This window comes from Diprion similis, chromosome 8 (assembly GCF_021155765.1).
Source record: "Diprion similis isolate iyDipSimi1 chromosome 8, iyDipSimi1.1, whole genome shotgun sequence".
In the NCBI taxonomy this organism is placed as follows: domain Eukaryota; kingdom Metazoa; phylum Arthropoda; class Insecta; order Hymenoptera; family Diprionidae; genus Diprion; species Diprion similis.
In genome coordinates this window covers 17,672,750-17,689,926 of record NC_060112.1, presented here as the reverse complement: position 1 = coordinate 17,689,926, position 17,177 = coordinate 17,672,750, and the positions used below count along the sequence as shown (strand labels likewise).

The 17,177-nt window shown below is 37.5% G+C and overlaps 1 protein-coding gene across 1 annotated transcript; it reads right to left on the bottom strand.

Moving 5' to 3' along the window:
• Positions 1 to 1,678: 1,678 nt before the first annotated feature.
• On the bottom strand, positions 1,679 to 16,924 carry LOC124409084. Its single transcript, XM_046886475.1, has 16 exons — positions 16,507 to 16,924; positions 12,519 to 12,866; positions 11,646 to 11,899; positions 11,153 to 11,482; positions 10,772 to 11,029; positions 10,252 to 10,384; positions 9,372 to 9,437; positions 8,628 to 8,698; positions 8,287 to 8,339; positions 7,450 to 7,688; positions 6,232 to 6,483; positions 5,428 to 5,677; positions 4,306 to 4,498; positions 3,932 to 4,171; positions 2,615 to 2,872; positions 1,679 to 2,398 (listed from the first exon to the last, which is right to left on the bottom strand). Exons 1-16 carry the CDS (start codon positions 16,702 to 16,704, stop codon positions 2,260 to 2,262), a joined length of 3,282 nt encoding a protein of 1,093 aa, XP_046742431.1. The 5' UTR covers positions 16,705 to 16,924; the 3' UTR covers positions 1,679 to 2,259.
• Between the last annotated feature and the right edge of the window lie 253 nt (positions 16,925 to 17,177).

Here is a 17,177-nt window from a genome sequence, read left to right as displayed (position 1 = left end):
TAGGCCCGCTTAATAGGTTTGAAAAACGCAGAGATCGTGCATGTGTTACAACAAAGGTATTGCATATTCTTGTACTCAACTTGATTTTTCTGTCAAGAATTATTGGAGGAATTATTTTGTTTAACTCAACACTGTACATTTTTCAATATACTATTAATAAAAATTGATGCGTTGCTATGAAAGAAAAAGTAACACGATAAGTAAAACAAATACTTTTGTATGCCTGAGGTATATATTTCATAAATACTTCCGAAGATTGTTCACTATAACTTTAAACTCTCGAGATTTTTACTGTGCGCTGACCGCCGGCTTTTAAATATCGCGCTTTCTCTCAGAACCAAAAAGTATCAAGTCAACGTTCAAAGGACGCAGTCAAATTGAAAACTTGGTTATCCGTAAAAAAAAATTGATCACAGAGCTGAAGGCTCAGTACATCAAGAGTACTTTATTGAAGATTCATATATTCTTTGCAAAATCGATGCTTAAAAGGCACGATCGATCGACTCTCAACATCAATCGTCACGCGAAAATTTGTCAGACTACGGCGATTAATCTACGCGCAGAAAAACGCGACCATTAATCTGTCGAAAGACCTTGAATATTAAGAACTTGTTGAAAAATTCTGTAGAAACCCAATCCACATCTGCATCTTTTTGAAGCAGACACATTACGATGCGAATTATTGCTCTCAGATGAAAATCAAGTTCCGGAGGGGGATTAAATGGCATGCAATACTCTGTGGCGTGACGGTCAGTGATTTTCTTCGATGCAGTTTTGAAGCTCAGAAGCATCTCTCTTCGTCCATCGTACCACTTACGTACTGCATTTACTAATAGAATTAATAAAAAATTGAAGCTTGTTAAAATATAACAGCTAACAACTAACCTGGAGACTATTGTACCAAGTCTTTTGTGTTTTAGGAAGAAAATCTCTGTGATCGTTCGACATTGTGGATTACAAAAGTTAGTAACAATATCACCGTATATCGCAACCTCCCTCCCCTGAGCTAATCAATCGCCCAACGGATACGTTGATGAAAGATACTCGCACGCAGATGCATAAACGACGGATCCCGAAACGACCACCTACCTACCCAGTTACCTATATTTAACTTACACAATTCTCCATTTTTTCCAACACACATCATTCTTCTTCATTTGCTCAGTCGTAAGAGTGATTTTCTTTTTCGTTGATCACCTGTCGGGAGCCAAAATATTTTTCACTATTCAGTCAGCTGCAATGCCATGATATCGAAAGAAGCGACGTGCAGCAAACGAGAATGACCTATTTCAGACGCAGATTGCAGTACAATTATTGTCGAGTATATATTCTGCGAGATTTTGCCAAGTCTACCTACCGAGACGCTTGCAATCTACCCGCCATTTCTATACCTTAATTTACTTGAATCTACCTTATCCAACGCGCAGTGGATATGAAAACAAGGTTGGCCTACCCTATTACTACTATTGGATATATTATTTTACGAAGGCCATATAATAGCATTGGTACATGTAATATGAATAACTGTGTATGATTGATAAAATAATTTCACGTATGAATGGTAGAAATATTCAAGATTATAAATAAGTTCAATGAATTTCTTGTGAGGAGTCCCCGACCTGACTACTGGTCTATATATCGACCAGCCCCGCCTTAAGGTTAAAGAAAAACTCGCTCGTAGGCTTTTATCAAAGCATATGTTTGTAATTGTAAACCTGAACGTATATAAAAAAATATCCCACTCCAATGCTCATGAGATTATAAGTAACAATAATAATAACAGTGTAACACTTAATAAGTTCATTTTAAATGCCGTGAGAAGTTAGAGATTCAATTACTCGAAACATAACGAGTAGACTTCGAGTGAAAGGCTTGGCGTCCAGTTGACGCAAATGATCATTACATCAAATGATCAAATGACTATTTGTAAAATAAGAGGTCTTAATAAATCGATCCGCTTCAATTTGAAGTAAAATTTCAAAAATCAAGTCAGATATAAAAATGTCGCGATTGCTTTACAGTTATTAGCTTAATTCTAATTATACACTTTCTGCAGCCACTCAAAATTATGGACAATCTTAAAATTACGATTCTCACCAATTATCAAACATATTTTCCTGCAATATTATCGTGAACTGTTCAAGTAGGCGATGATATTGTTTAAACTATTTCCCATATTCTATTCAAACATAGTTGATTCATATTTTATAACGATTATGACTGTATCGTTATTGTGCAACATAGGTAATATTCAGGTATCTATAACAAACTGAAGATCATGTATGCCAAAGGAACCACCAATCCTGTTTTTGTCCAAGTTGAGGCTAACAAGATTTTGAAGATCCACCAAATCAGACCCAATAGTCCAGCTTGTAGAGCCAAATGTGCGACCAGTAATCTGAAATCATTAAGATAACCAATTTAATGACTGCCTCCTGAATGTATATTAAATATTATACAAAATTCATTAAATGCATTCTGAAAGTAATACGTACAAGAAAATTGTATTTAGTCAATTTCAACGGTAAATCAATGCATAATTTACCTTCTATGACAGCGAAAAAGTAGGAATAGAAAGAATGAAAAGATTTACCAGAATCTAGTTCATACATACACTTTATCTTTTGAACGAGCTTTTCCCAGATTTTTTGGGCTTTCGTTACTCAGGTACCTCCTAACTCCTTGTACGAGATCATTAAAATAATCTTCCCATCTTAACGATCTAATGTCCAAAATAAATTTATCCTTATCAACTGTTGATAGAGTTTCATTTAATTCAAGGAGCCGAGCATTACTAAATTTCCATTCTGTAAAAATGAATTTTTCTAGAAGTCCCAATGATTTGTTAACGTTTGTATGTAGACGTACCAATCTGAAAAATATCGTATTTAGGTTTTTAGTTATTCATGTTTTTCTTGGTTTAAAATCAAATTAAAACCGTTCATTATTATTGTTATCTCTGCGAAAAATAAAAAATAAAATTTGCAAGTATAGAGCTTTGAATGTATACAACTGATTACCTAACAGCTAAGTATTTCGGTAATATTATATAGGTAAATATAAAATATAAAAAGATAGGGGGCTTGCTGCGCTCAATCGGCCAGGGGCTGACCCTGCACCTCTTGGATTTGGATAACGATTTTTTATATTGTTGTTCCAGTTCTGATAGCATTAGAATGTTTCATTTTTTTTCAATATATTTGTTTCATTTACGATTTTTGAAAACCAAAATGTCTTTGGACATGGTTTAAAAATGTGGAAAAATTCTCAAAAACCTTGTTGTAGATATAAAAATTTTTAGGCCCAGACTCATTTTGGGTCGGTGTTCACTTCTATTCTTTTTTGAGTTTTGTAAAGAAAAAATATTGGAAAAAATTAGAAGCAATAGTCAGTCTCGTATGGGTTGCTGCTCCAACATTTTTATACATAACTCGGGATTTTCTAGAATTTTTGCCGTTTTTCAAACCGAACTCTGATTTTCTATTCCTAAGATCACAGTTAAAGAACGGTTAGCGGATGACAGTAATTTACAGATGTGAAAATGGTCTCAAAAATTCTAAGTTACGACTAAACCCACAAACGACTGCCTATTGCTTAGAACTTTTTTTACGTCTTTTCTTCAAAGAGGTCAAAAACGAGTAAATGCAACACATTTTTGAGAATTGTTTTAGATTTTCAAATTACGTTCAAACACATGTTGGTTCTCAAAAATTATAAGTAAAACAAATTCACTCAAAAAAAACAAATTATCTTTTAGAGCTTTTTAGAGTAGGAACAATATGAAAAATCGCGGACCAAATCCAAGAGGTAAAAGGTCAGACCTTGGTCAATTCAGTGTGAAATATCAAAAAGAATGTTATACTTTAACAGTAAAGTTTGACTCTATATAATAGTGAAAGAAATTTAGAGTAGAACATGAACACAAACTCACATGGGCCGTCCACCAAATATACGTGTAACTGTATCGAGAATATATGCCGGAATCATGTGGACAAAAATTGCAGAGATTCTGAACAGCAACAACGAAGGCAGAAGCTTGAGATACGGGTACCACACAGCACTACGCAGAGGGTAACGATGAAGATAAGTATTAATCTGGGTTTCAACCTTTTCCCATTTGAAGGGATTGCAGGTACTCGATGTACAATGGTAAACCTTCAATCCAGCTTCACTGTGACATGAAAAAAAATTAATATGATTAGTTATTGAAAGTATGGATGACTCACTCTTCTAAAAAGCGATTCAATCACAAGTGAAATTTGACTTCTGGTAACACTGACATCATTCAAAAACTGCAACAATTACCGTTCACGGTCCGCATGATATCCAGCGACAATTAGACTGTTGACCACTATGTCGACAGGAATGTAGTCATAGATCAGAGTTGACGCAACAGGCAATCGCCTGAGTACGCCTTTACTAGCACCCATTAGAAAACCTTGGGGACCATTTTTGGATATCGTCCATCCAGGTACTGGCTCCTTCCATGCGGCAGTTACTGTAATGTTTAATTAAGGTGAACTTCATCTACATTGCTCAAAAGTATATTTTGATTTCATCATGCATTGAATTGGTTGGCTCGACGTGCATGAGAATCTTTGTGTTATTAAGGAAAAATCTATCGATAGATTTATGGTAAATTTATGCATATCGATAACTGCACAACTTAAAATAAAACGTAGATATAAAATAAAAATTCATAAAACTATTTCCTTAAGGATAAATTGCTTTAAATACTGATGCTGTGGCAGTAATAAGAGTATATAATGATATTCTAACGCGTTGTAGTTCATGTTTGCAATACATACACAAACACTTTCAACAGAGGTAATTTGGGACATGCTTTTTGTTGTTCACAATGTACTGAACACCTACTCTGCAAGAAGAGGTCTAACAGAGTTTAGCTTTCAACAAAACTCTTTTCTTTACGAATTAACGGGACCAAGAATGAAGATCTAATGCAAGAAGCAGAAATTTTCTGAATAAATAAAAAATGACTCTCACTTTCTAGTAACATGTTGATGTATGTGGAAATTGTAAATTTGAGGTAATATTTTGTAAATGGAAACTTTCATTCTCGAAAACTCTTTCCTTGCGTTGTTAGATATCCACATTTTTACTACCAAGCTGCGTTTAGGATTCTATCATAGAATGAAACCAATTTACAGATGATAAGAAAATATTTTAAAACCTACTGTTATGTTGCAGTAGTATAAAATAAGTAAAATTGAAAATAATTTCAATGCTGCTTAACCATTTTGAATATGATTAACCTTTCAAATTTTTTATGGTTTTTTTATAGTTGCATCAACTCTGTGTGTAGTAAAGTGTCATTAAGTCACTTCAAACTTTGCATAATTCTTGGTAAACCAGTTTTTCATTCATTACAAACTTATAAAGATTGCAGGAAAACGAATTTCAACTAACTCATGGATGGTCTCACGATGGCTGCGCATATAGATGCATTAAGAACTTCGTGTTCGGCCAAATGTTTAGTAAACGTGTAGCTATTTGCATGGTTTCCCAGAATACCAGGTGTGGCAATATCCAATTCCTTATCATCTAAATCCTTCACCATTTTGATGATTTTTTCAGCATCAGCAGGTGCAGGATAGACTTTTTCAACTGGTTCGGAGAGGGCGGAATTAACGTAGGCACTGGACACGTGAACGAGTACCTGTAATTAATATTTGTCAAAGGTACCAAAGAATATGTTGTGCGTTCTATTGAAATTTGAAATTTAAATCAAGTAAAATAAGTGGTAATAATCCTGCAGTAATTATTATTAATGGCTCATAAATATTAATGTCTTATGAAGTCCAATAATCATTTGGTATTTATTTCTTCAGAATTAAAGCTTTAGTCAGTAGTAAGTAAATAGTCTTTTCATGGGCAATTTTAAAGACATATGAGCAATCTATACATATTCACAAACAGAAATTGAAACCAATTCGCGAACAACATTTATGATTCCATAGCCAACAGTTGTAAACTGAATACAGAACTAATTATCTTAAAATTAAAATGCATATATGCCAGTTGCTAATGTAATGTACCCACCAGTGCTGTCTGAATAAAGTACCTGGCAAAACTTGGGTCAAAATATCATGTATGTATATTGTATACGTCACACTAACTTCTTTCATAATGACTAAATTGATCGCAACTAGCCTATGATAGCAGGATTATGAGCATTCAAAGAGGGTTAAGGGTCTAAAACAAGCTGCTCACCTTGAAATCATGGATTTCTTTGCATAACTGAATAACTCTGCGTGTGCCGAGTAAATTAATGTTCACAGTCGGTCTCAAGGTTGCTTCAAAGTCCAATGTAGCTGCAGAGTGGACAACTATCTGGACATTATCAATCAGACTCTGTCTATCAGAGGCACTCAATCCCAAACCATCCTCCCCAACATCTCCAGCAACTGGGATCAGCTTATTCAATAGATCAGAACCACCCTGTTCCTTAAGTGTTTCGAAAATCTTGAAAATAATCAACAACAGTATTAGTAATCAAGTACACCAAGATTTGAAGTACAAGAAAATATTTTATTTGAGAAACTCGTTCAATAATAAGTAATATTTCATTATTAAAATGATAGTAAACTATACAGGAACCTAAATTGGAAAGATAATATTCACCATTACTCCCCAAATGGATTGAAGAATACCCAACAACATATTCATATGTTACGCATATAGATTTTATTATTGTATAATGCAAAGTCAAGATATTTATTCTCCGAAATAATAAAACCTCCGAGTGAAAAATCACAAGAATGGGCACCGATGACTAATTTACGTGGAGTTTTGTTAAACACGTACAAACAAAAATTATTTCTCCACATTCAACGTAACCACGGATATTTGTTCCAATAGTTTTTCTCATTTTTGCATAAATTTCAACATTAGATCGGTAAAAGTGTTGTATGACAATCTACGGAGGTGAAACGAAGGAATTTGAAGTTGCGAAATACTTTCCAATACATAAAAAAAATGGTGAAACATTAAGATTAATTGTATCGAGTTAAGAAAGAAACGAAAATTAATATGTTTTTTGAATCATCCAAAACTGTAGCAACCTCAACAAGTCGTGAGATTGGGCTATCCGTTGTGATAAACACATTACGTACGCCGGTAATATATCATGCATACAAGCAGGTTGAAATATGGTATATAAGTGCAAAGTAGAAATGTGCAAACAGTAATTACGTGTTAAATAAATGATAATATATATCTAAACAATGGAAATCGAAGTTAAATATAGCCGAGCGCGTGTTCGATAAATGAAGTCGGCATAACTGTAAACAGGTTTGACCATGAATAAAAAAAAGTAGGAAAAATGTGAGAGCTGCCGACTGAAAGGTGAGGGGAAAAGAGGGATTGTAAGGCGGTTCCGACACTGTAAAACTACGCTATACAGGAATAATAAAGTTCATAACTACATACCAGATTTTTGGTTAACTCAGTTAACCTCTCTTCGATATTCTTTCCTTTCTTTGGCCTGAGTAAGATGTAGATATTTTTCAGATCTGGACAGGAGCGCAGCAATTTCTCGATCAAACAGATACCGAGGAAACCGGTACCACCTGTAATAAACAGGGATTTTCCACGATAGAATTCCGTGACCGGTGACGTAGCCATCTCTTTCCTTTTATTTCGATTTTTCCAATATTCTTTCCTGGTTCCTTAACCCTCTCGTTTCGCTTCGAACGATTTTATAAGCCGGAGATTCCTTTACTCCTCGGCTGCGCACTTGTTACTCCTGAATCGCTACAAAGCTACGCACGACGTGTGTCCTCTCCCTTTGCACCAATAACATAAACAACAGAGATGAGACGACGACACTTCGTTTCGTGACCCTACATCCGTAAGTAATCCAACGCACTGAAATTACTACCGCTTGCCGCTAGAGAAGAGTCGCGGTTCGTTCGTAAAGTTTGTTTCTATGGCCCGTGGCAGAGAAGCTAATCCTTTGAATTAGTCTTCTGAAGGACAGAAGATAATATTTCTCCTGTCTTCTCTGTCGCTCTTTCCATGGAGCGGGAGCCACGAAGTGCGCCTGCCAGCTATTCTTGTATGCATATAGCGGCGTAATACGACTTTCGTGGCCCCCACTCCATGGAAAGAGCGACAGAGAGGACTAGAGAGTTATTATCTTCTGTCCTTCAGAGGGCTTATTGAAAGTCGCTTACGGGATGCTTACTATATACTATATTAGTATAGTATATGCTATACTATGTTATAATATCTCTATGGGAATTGCTCGGAGTTGTCGAAACCCGCGGACAGCGTTAATGGAATGAGGATGGTCGTAGAAATGCCTGCATTTTGAAAACCTGTTTAAAACCAGAGCTATTTGTTTGAAGACTTGTTCGTTAAGTCTTTGACATCCGGACGGGCCATGATGCGTATTTTATTTCGATTTTTGGGGCGCTAAAGATTCATAATACAAATGAAGGAATCCACAAGTTTTAGGTGTTTCTTTAGTCAATCCAAAGTCCATGGCTGTATATGACACTTGGACTGATTATTAATAGGAATAAAGTGAATCCTCTTGCTGAATATCAGAGCAGACTACCGATCAAAAACGCGGAATCGAGGGTTTTTAAAATTGAATGTTTGACATAGCGCTCATGGCCGTTTCAAGTTTTTTCAACGGAAATGCCATCGCAGTTATTTCACAAAATCCATAGACCTTGACAAAAAAAGAGATAATAGTTGTTGGACTAATGATCTCTTAAAAAGATATGTTAAAAAGTAGACGTTTCTAACCGTTTCGAAAAGATTTTTAGAGATAAACACGACGATGTTAGGTCACAAATGTCGCGTCTAGGATCCCGTGATAGAGCGCGGAATTTGAATATCGTGAATCGCATTTTCACAAATCCTGAATCGATTTATTACGAATAATAACAAAATGACGAATAAAAGATTCATTTTTAATTGAAAGAAATCTATTAAACATTGAGACGTACGAAATTAATTTACCTGTACACTCACTATTAATTGTAACTGATTACAACGATAGTAAATGAAAAAATATGTACAGAACTTTACTAATAAAATTATAATAAACCATCATCCAAAATATTTTTAAAACTCATGAATTTTATTTTCGTGCGTTCTTACGAAAACTTTAGGGTAAATTATCTACTTCTCCAAGAGGATGTTCTATTGACTCCGAAGTCACTAAAGAACCACCTTAAGTTGGATCAGATCCCACTCTTAATTAGCAGAGAAAAAAATGATCCACTATTTAGTAATAACGACGTTTTGAAATAAAGAATGTCCGGCGTTGACTCCTGAAGAAATACTCCGAAGATTTGGAGCTAATAATGTTTTCAAATAACAATAATGTTATTAATTACTTTTCCCGACTCAACAAAGTCCTCGACAATTCTCTTTCTAATGATCTTAGAAAATTCTCCGAAGAACTATCGTCCATACGCTCTTAATGTGAACCGTCATCGTATTCCCGGAATTGAACGGTTTTTAAGGGCCAAATTTTACTGCAGCTGCTGCAGGAAATGATTTGTCTACAATTCGGATAATTATTCGTTCTTCAGACAACCAAATAACAATTCTGCTAAATGATTAATGCGTACCTTCTTACAGACCAATCGTGCTCGATAAACTAAACATTCACCCCGTGAGTCGTCTTTGAGTGACTTCGAAACCACTGTGCACGTTATTGTTTCGTGCGTATTTCCAGCAATGTGCACGCAACACCTATATTTTTACACAACGAGTATTTGGGACACTTTCTAAAAGTTTTGGTAAAAGTTATTGAAAGTAGAATAAAATCATTTAATCAACATTTCAAACAGTTATAAGCTGGTGTTTTAAAATAAAAATAGGAATTAATAATGTTTACATAATTTCTATTTGTATTTTTAAATTTGCAGAAAACGGGGTATGTACAATATTTCTGCACACTAGATATAATAATTTTCGTTCACATAATGTAATTCGCCTTTTCTTTCAAGTAAGACAGAGGTGAATTGTAATACTTCACTATCTTAAAAATAATTCTCCCTCTTTATTTCGATATCGAACGCACGGTCATCTGTCTTAGGTATAATAATCATGCAATTACATTCACAGAGTAAAAATACATGCTGTACAAGAGTGATCTGCATAATAAAGAACCATGTATGACTGATTCCGTGTGAAATATCATTGCGATATAAATTTTGAATGAGAAATGCCTACTCATTTTATTTTCAAACAACTCCATTAAGATTATTAAACCCAAATCAAAAAAAGCAAGATACAGCCAGCAACGAACGCAGCGACCCAAGAAGAACATACAAAAAGTGAAGTAATTCCCCAAAGAAGGAAAAAACTTAGAAACGGAGTGACGGCTGCGATTATTCTCAATCTGAAACAGAGGAAAATGTCATATTAAACTCTTTTACAACAATCTTAAAGCAGATAATTATAATAGAAAGGAACTGGGCTCATACATAAATCACACCTCTCGCGATTATCTCTGGCGTAATATTGTTACGATCAATTTCATCATTTTCCAAGATCACTCGGAGACCCTTCGAAGGGACCTTCGATAAAACTAGTTCTGTAGGTCAGATGATGAAATTTTGAAGACACGGTAAACAAATATGAATTTTACACACCCTACGCGGTTACACTTTGAAAATGACAGTGTAGCCCGCAGCTACTGATTTCTAATTGGTTGTTTACCGCCTACCTCAAACCTTCGTGTGACGTAACGGAAAGAAACCTGGTTTACGCTGTCGGCAATTTTTACCTTTGCATCTCACGACGCGCCCTTTCCGTCGTGTTTTGCGATTCCCGATGGAAATACTGTCTCATCCCAATGACACATCCCTCAAGATAATCATCCCAATTGACTAGTTTAGGGTCGAAAGGATATGCCTTTCGTTCCTCTTCGGGCAAGATGGAGGCGAGCGCCGATACCTTTGCGGTATCGAATGGCCATTCCCTTTTCGTAAAGTACGCCGTGTATTTACAACCCCTGGCATACTTTCGCTGCAATTCGTATAGCCTGCAAATAATAAACACAAGTCACGTTAACCATTTTAACTCAGGGCGTTTCAGGTAAAACAAAAATTGCCTTTTAAACAAAGCTCGGATCGCATTCGGTTGCACGTTAACATGTATAACTTACGAGGGTTGTGCTCCGCGGAGTAGAATAATGTCCACGAAGAAGGCAGGAATGATTTGGAAGACCCAGATAACGATGAAGTTCCTAAATCCGCTCAGTCTTGTTTTGGCCTCGGGGTACCAGAGCACCCTTTTGCAAGGGTGATCCTGGGCCGCCTTGACAACCGCATTGCAATACCTTCCCCAAGTTACGGGATTCTCAGTCCCGGAAGTGCAGTGATAAATATGTAGAGTCTCTGGATCACGAACCGCTTGAAGTGCCGAAGCCAGAATCACCGAGACGACCATATCGGCGGGAATGACATCGGTGATACCATCCGGCCGTGAGGGAACTCTGGCATATATAATGATTTTCATCGATAATTATATATAGTTATAGTAAAACTTTTAATACTAGAGAAGTGAAAGAATAAGAATAAGAATAAGAAGAAGAAGAAAGATGTCCAACCGACTCAAAGTCCGCACCATATCTATAACATCGTGTTCATTTTCCTTACGTGCGAAATATGCCCTTGTTCACTCCCGCTATAAATCCGCAGGCCCCGTTGTTCACGTTATCCACCCAGCCCCTCTTCGGTATCTTCCAAGTGTTCAGGACGATGCTGGGCCTGACTATGCTCAGCGCCAAATGACCACGTTCTTTTGCCAGTAGGGCTTCAGCCATTTGTTTCGTGAAAGTGTAAGTATTGGGATGATCCCCAATCAATTCAGGGGTTTTTTGCTCCAGCTCTTCAGCGGAAAGATGTTTCACCTGTATGGAGGGTAAAATTTGCACAACATTAGTCATTGGTGGACTCTTGAGCTCCTCAAGGATCGTGGAAAAATATCACTGCGAATGGTTTGTATTGCTATTTTCACTGATGACGACAGTGGCGTTGCCTTTATTTGATATTGATACTGGACTTCATTGCATTTCGAGTGTCTCCTGACGTGGATACATACTGGGGTCGCACCCTGTCCAATGAGGATGAGACCTTTATGACTCTATCCTGACGTTGCTAACCCCGGAGCAAATACAGTAATAAAACAAAACTTGCGCTTCATCTCAAGTCCTTTCAATGAGTAAATACCTCATCTTACACTTGTCGCACCGTTTCAAAAGATACGCATTAGCATTTCATGACACCATCAATATCCATTAGCAAGTCCATATTATGTCACGTTGGTGTTCACGTGATCCAAATACTAATGGCTCGATGTATCTTTGCAACCTTTACGTAAATTCCACTCCACCGAAATCGGCTCGCTACAACCCACTTAGCATGAGTATCCTGGTAATTACTTACAATTAGAAGTACGCGCAGATAAACATTGCAATCAATTTAGCCAAAGCCAGTTCTCCCTAACATTGCTTTTTATGTTTTACCTACCATTTCCAGAAACTTTATCGGGTCGCACGGAGTCGGATATAACTTTTCTTCCACAACGGCGTGCCTGACGGTGCAGTTGGCATAGGCGGTCGAAACGTACACCATGGCTTTGCAATTGTCCATTTTTTTGGCCAAATTCAGGGCCTGTCTGGTACCCTCTAGATTAATTCTGATTGCCATGTCCAGGCGAGCTGCAAATGAGATGAAAGCCGCCGCGTGGAAAACCAAGTTGCACTCGGACACCAACAGTTTCCGATCACTTTCGGAAAGTCCAAGACCATCTTCACCCACGTCACCTTCCACCACTTGCACCAGATCCAATCTGTTGGGCTGAACATCTGAGAACAACTGTATTCAAGGAAAAATGGTCAGAATATTTTTTTTTCTAATTTTAAATACGTCAAATTATGTCTTTATTTGATTAGCCTTGATTGTCTCTGATAGAAAGCTAATTACTATTTTTTTCCTAAAGGCGTCTATAAATATCATTGATATTATCAATTAGGCACAAGTTCGAACTCGGTAGACGCGATTGAGGAAACGCATTGAATTTATTTCGCCCTTGAATCTGATATATCCTGCATGATGAAGATGTTTGCCAAGGCAATGGCCTCGGATGGGTGCGTTGTTATAGGAACCGATATTGCGTCGTGTTAATTCATTCGGTGAGTTCAGTGAACATCCCCGAATCGGTTTTACCCAACTTTCAGGTAACACTATGTCCATTCTGTGTCAAGGCTCGATAACCTCGACAATTTAAATAAAGGCTTGTCGATATGCAGAGTTGAAAACAAGCAACAAACACGCAATTTTTTTCCGAGTATAAAGGATGATTAGACACATTCTCGCACGCGTTTAACAGTTTTGTAACACCGATCGATTTCACTTTCCGTATAAAGTTTAATTTATTCAACAAACGTTGCACTTGGACTATATTGACATGTGCGTAATAGCAATCAGTGTTTAGTCATGCAAATAACGATTCACAAACTGCGTCTGCGACAGACCGCCACTACCAGGGGTTTTCACTATGTCATGAAGAATCAATAAACAAAAAAAAATTTTTTTTTGAAATGATCTTTTTCTGGATACTGTAGAACTAATTCCCTGGATTGGGCAATTACCTCAATATAAGGCTTAGATACACCGTGAAAAAAATCTCATGCAATATCTATCAGGCAAATTCATTATTCGCAATCGTGAAGAAGTGCTACGTCATTATTTAGTCAGCACCTTTTTTCGTAATAGAAAGAGACGTCAGTGCATATTGATTATCTGGAGGCAATTTTTTTTCTACGATTACCTTTCGACAGAACTGATTCTACGCGTTCATATAATTATTATGTAAATCTGCAACAGCTTACATACTTTTTCGAGGCTCTTTGCTAAGGTCACGTAATCCATTAAGACTGAGTATTGACATTCCTTTACGAGATTGAACACATTTGTCATGTCAACTTTTTCTTGCACCTATAATACTCCCATGGCAAATCCGTAAAAGAAATTACAAAATTTTAAGAAGGCATTAGTATTGAGGATTTAACCGCTCGTCAATACTGATTTATGAGTTTCGTCTAAGCAGCAATAAGATGCGTTAAATAAACTTTTTATATTTTATTCCACGCGTGCCGGCGTGAGTCTTTATGATTGAGACATTACTGAAGTGACAGAATTACAAGTAAAGTACAAGTTCAATAAAATAGCAACTACCGTGGTTCAGAGAGTCATTCAATCTGATTTAAATAAGGTCCTCGAACATTCTCGGAAGAAAGAGAGACGTTGGACTAGCGACACAATTTCGGTACAATGATCTGCGGCCGTCACAGTGTTGCAAAAAACTACAAGGACCAAGATCGAGTAGTTCGTAAAAAAAAGGAGTTGCAAAATGAGTTCAGACCGGAACTGTAGTTCCATTAAATTGAGATTATCCCCGCACAACATGACTTATACACAGTCTACAGTATCATGCATGCGACACGCGAATGAACAGCAACTGGGTGCTTTCTAATGAAAAATTTAAACACGTAAATTGAATGGTGGAGAAAATTTCACCGGATGCTCCGATTGTTCAATCATATTTACGTCAATTGTACAGTGATAATAGGTGCTGATCGCGATGTTCGTTGAAGGATGTACACTGCAGTAAACCATCTATATATACCGAAGAAAAACATAAAATTTTTTCCAACCGGATCAAAAACCTTCTATTTGAAAGTATATTTATTATACGGTACGTACGTACGTTCGTACATAATGTGCATGAAGCTACGACGAGCTAATAACGGTATAGGAGTGGAGAAAGTCGCGCGAGGTTAGCTAATTTTTGAATCACTAATTTTACCATCATTCCTCTGATCGGAAGGTGAATTGCCGAAATCGTAGCCGACTGTTGAAATAAGGAAGAATAAGAAGTAAAAAAACTATTTCTTCCTACCGGACGACTACAATCCGGTTTTCTACGACGAAACCGATGAAACCGGTGGACCAATTCAGCCCTGAACTAGCCAGGCCTATGCTGGAGTAGGTCACTTGGGCGAAGGTCATTATACTGCCCTTGCACAAAAACACCTTCTGTCTGTGTCTGATAGATACTCTGTGTACAACGTATGTGAGAAGGTAGTCTGCAGAAGCGCCATTGAGTGGGATTGGAAAAGGCTAAGGACGCGTAAAGACTGTTACAGCCATAAAAAATACATCGTTTTTCGTTTCAGGGATCTGGTGTTATGCCGGAAGGCGACCTCGGACGTTACGTTCATGGCATAAAGGGGAAGTGAGGGTGGGGTGTGCCCATAATTCCGGCATTGAAAGTGTCCGGCCTCGCTAATCATGGGCACGAAGATCACCCGATATGCAACAGTTAATATAATATTTCAGACAACGATGCTACCACGCGGAAAGAAAAAAGTCGTTGAATCAAAAAGGAAAAAAGAAATATTGTTTCGATCGACCAAATGCGACGATCACGGGTGGCGAAATAAATGCTAAGTAATTACAACAATTTATAAATTCGGTAAACTGGGCGAAAAGCAGATCTGTTGAATAAATTGTTATTTAATACAAGGGCGAGGATGTACAGTCAACGAAATATTAAGTCGAATGACCTGTGTTTGTAAGTATAGTCAATCTGGAAATCATTTTTTTGATCGGAATATCCTACTTTTTCGTCCAACAAACGTTTGGTCAGGTCAAGATCATATTCTGTTGGTCTCAAAGAATCTCAGTTAACAGAACTGGATATTAGTTGGAAAAATCGCAGCTGAATTTATTCGCCTATATTCGTGATTGTAGGTAAATTTAGTGGACTATTTTCATGGAAACAATTTTGTTCTCGTTTCAGCTGATAGATTAAGTTGAATCAACAAAAGTATTTGGAGTTATTCAAATTATATTTCCGGACTTGGATCAACGAAGCAAGTGGTACCTACAAGATCTAAACTTGATTATGCTGAAAAAACTTAATTTGTTTCTTCTAATCACGAAAAGTTCTTGGCGAAGAGCATATTTAGTTCAATCAATAATATGTATTCAACAATGTAAATAAGCTTGAACGGAAAGAATAAAAATCACTTAGTTTGACGATATCAATTTGTTTACTAAATCACAGGTATATTTGATTCAAGAGGATAAAATTTTATTCCACAGAATACCGAATTCTTTGCGACGGAAACAAAAATATATCTAGCAACCGGGTCGTTGAATTGACCCAACTAAATATTTTTTTTTTGAGCAATCAAATCAACCGCGTAGTTCAAATAACTCGTTCGGTCAATTTGACTTTGAATTTTCACAAAATAATGACTGAATCAACGATTTTTCCATCAAGTATGTAAACCGACTTGGTTGGTTGGGCCATACGGCCGTGGCCATGACTTTTACGCTTCCCGCAAATGTTGCGGGTACTTGCGAAACCTCTGCACTCTACCTACGACAAGTGCGGCTACGAAATGCGTCCTTGCGTTGGCGCGTTGGTGGGTGGACGAAAACGTACCTGCGATGAAAAAATCTCCTTGATACGATCCCGAGGGTCGGTTCCACGCCGGCTCCTCACCAGCAGGTAGACCCTCCTCGGCGGCGATGGTGCGGTCAGGATACGCTCCAGTAGAACACCGCCCACGAACCCAGTGGCACCGGTCAAAAATATCGTACTATCGGATATGAGCTCCCTCAGCGAAGCTGGATGTTTCATGTTGGCAGTGCACTGTCTTCTAGGTATATACAAGAAGCTTCGAGCCTTGCCTCTTACTAGCGCATAACTTGCTCTCGTAACGCGGGCTTTGAAAGTGATTCTCTCTTACTTACTGCCTATCGCTCACCGCGACATTGTGACACGTTTCCAAATGCATCGCTGTCAGCAAATTCCGATGCACATACGGCAACGGCTCTGACAATTTCCACGCGTGAAAGCCACCAACTTGCTAAATTGGCACTGAATTTCTCGGCTCAATCTGATACCCACCAATCCGCACACAATACTGGTATATGTATGTTTCCCCGAGGCAGGTAACTGTATCTATCTCTCACTCTTTTCCTCTGACTTTCGGCTCTCTGACCCACGGAAATGGTGCCTCCGAGTCCACCAACGGGTTTCAAGCTGTTCCGCGCTCGCCTATGTGTATAGGCGTAGGTACGTGTATACATGCGTACATACAAGCGCCGACT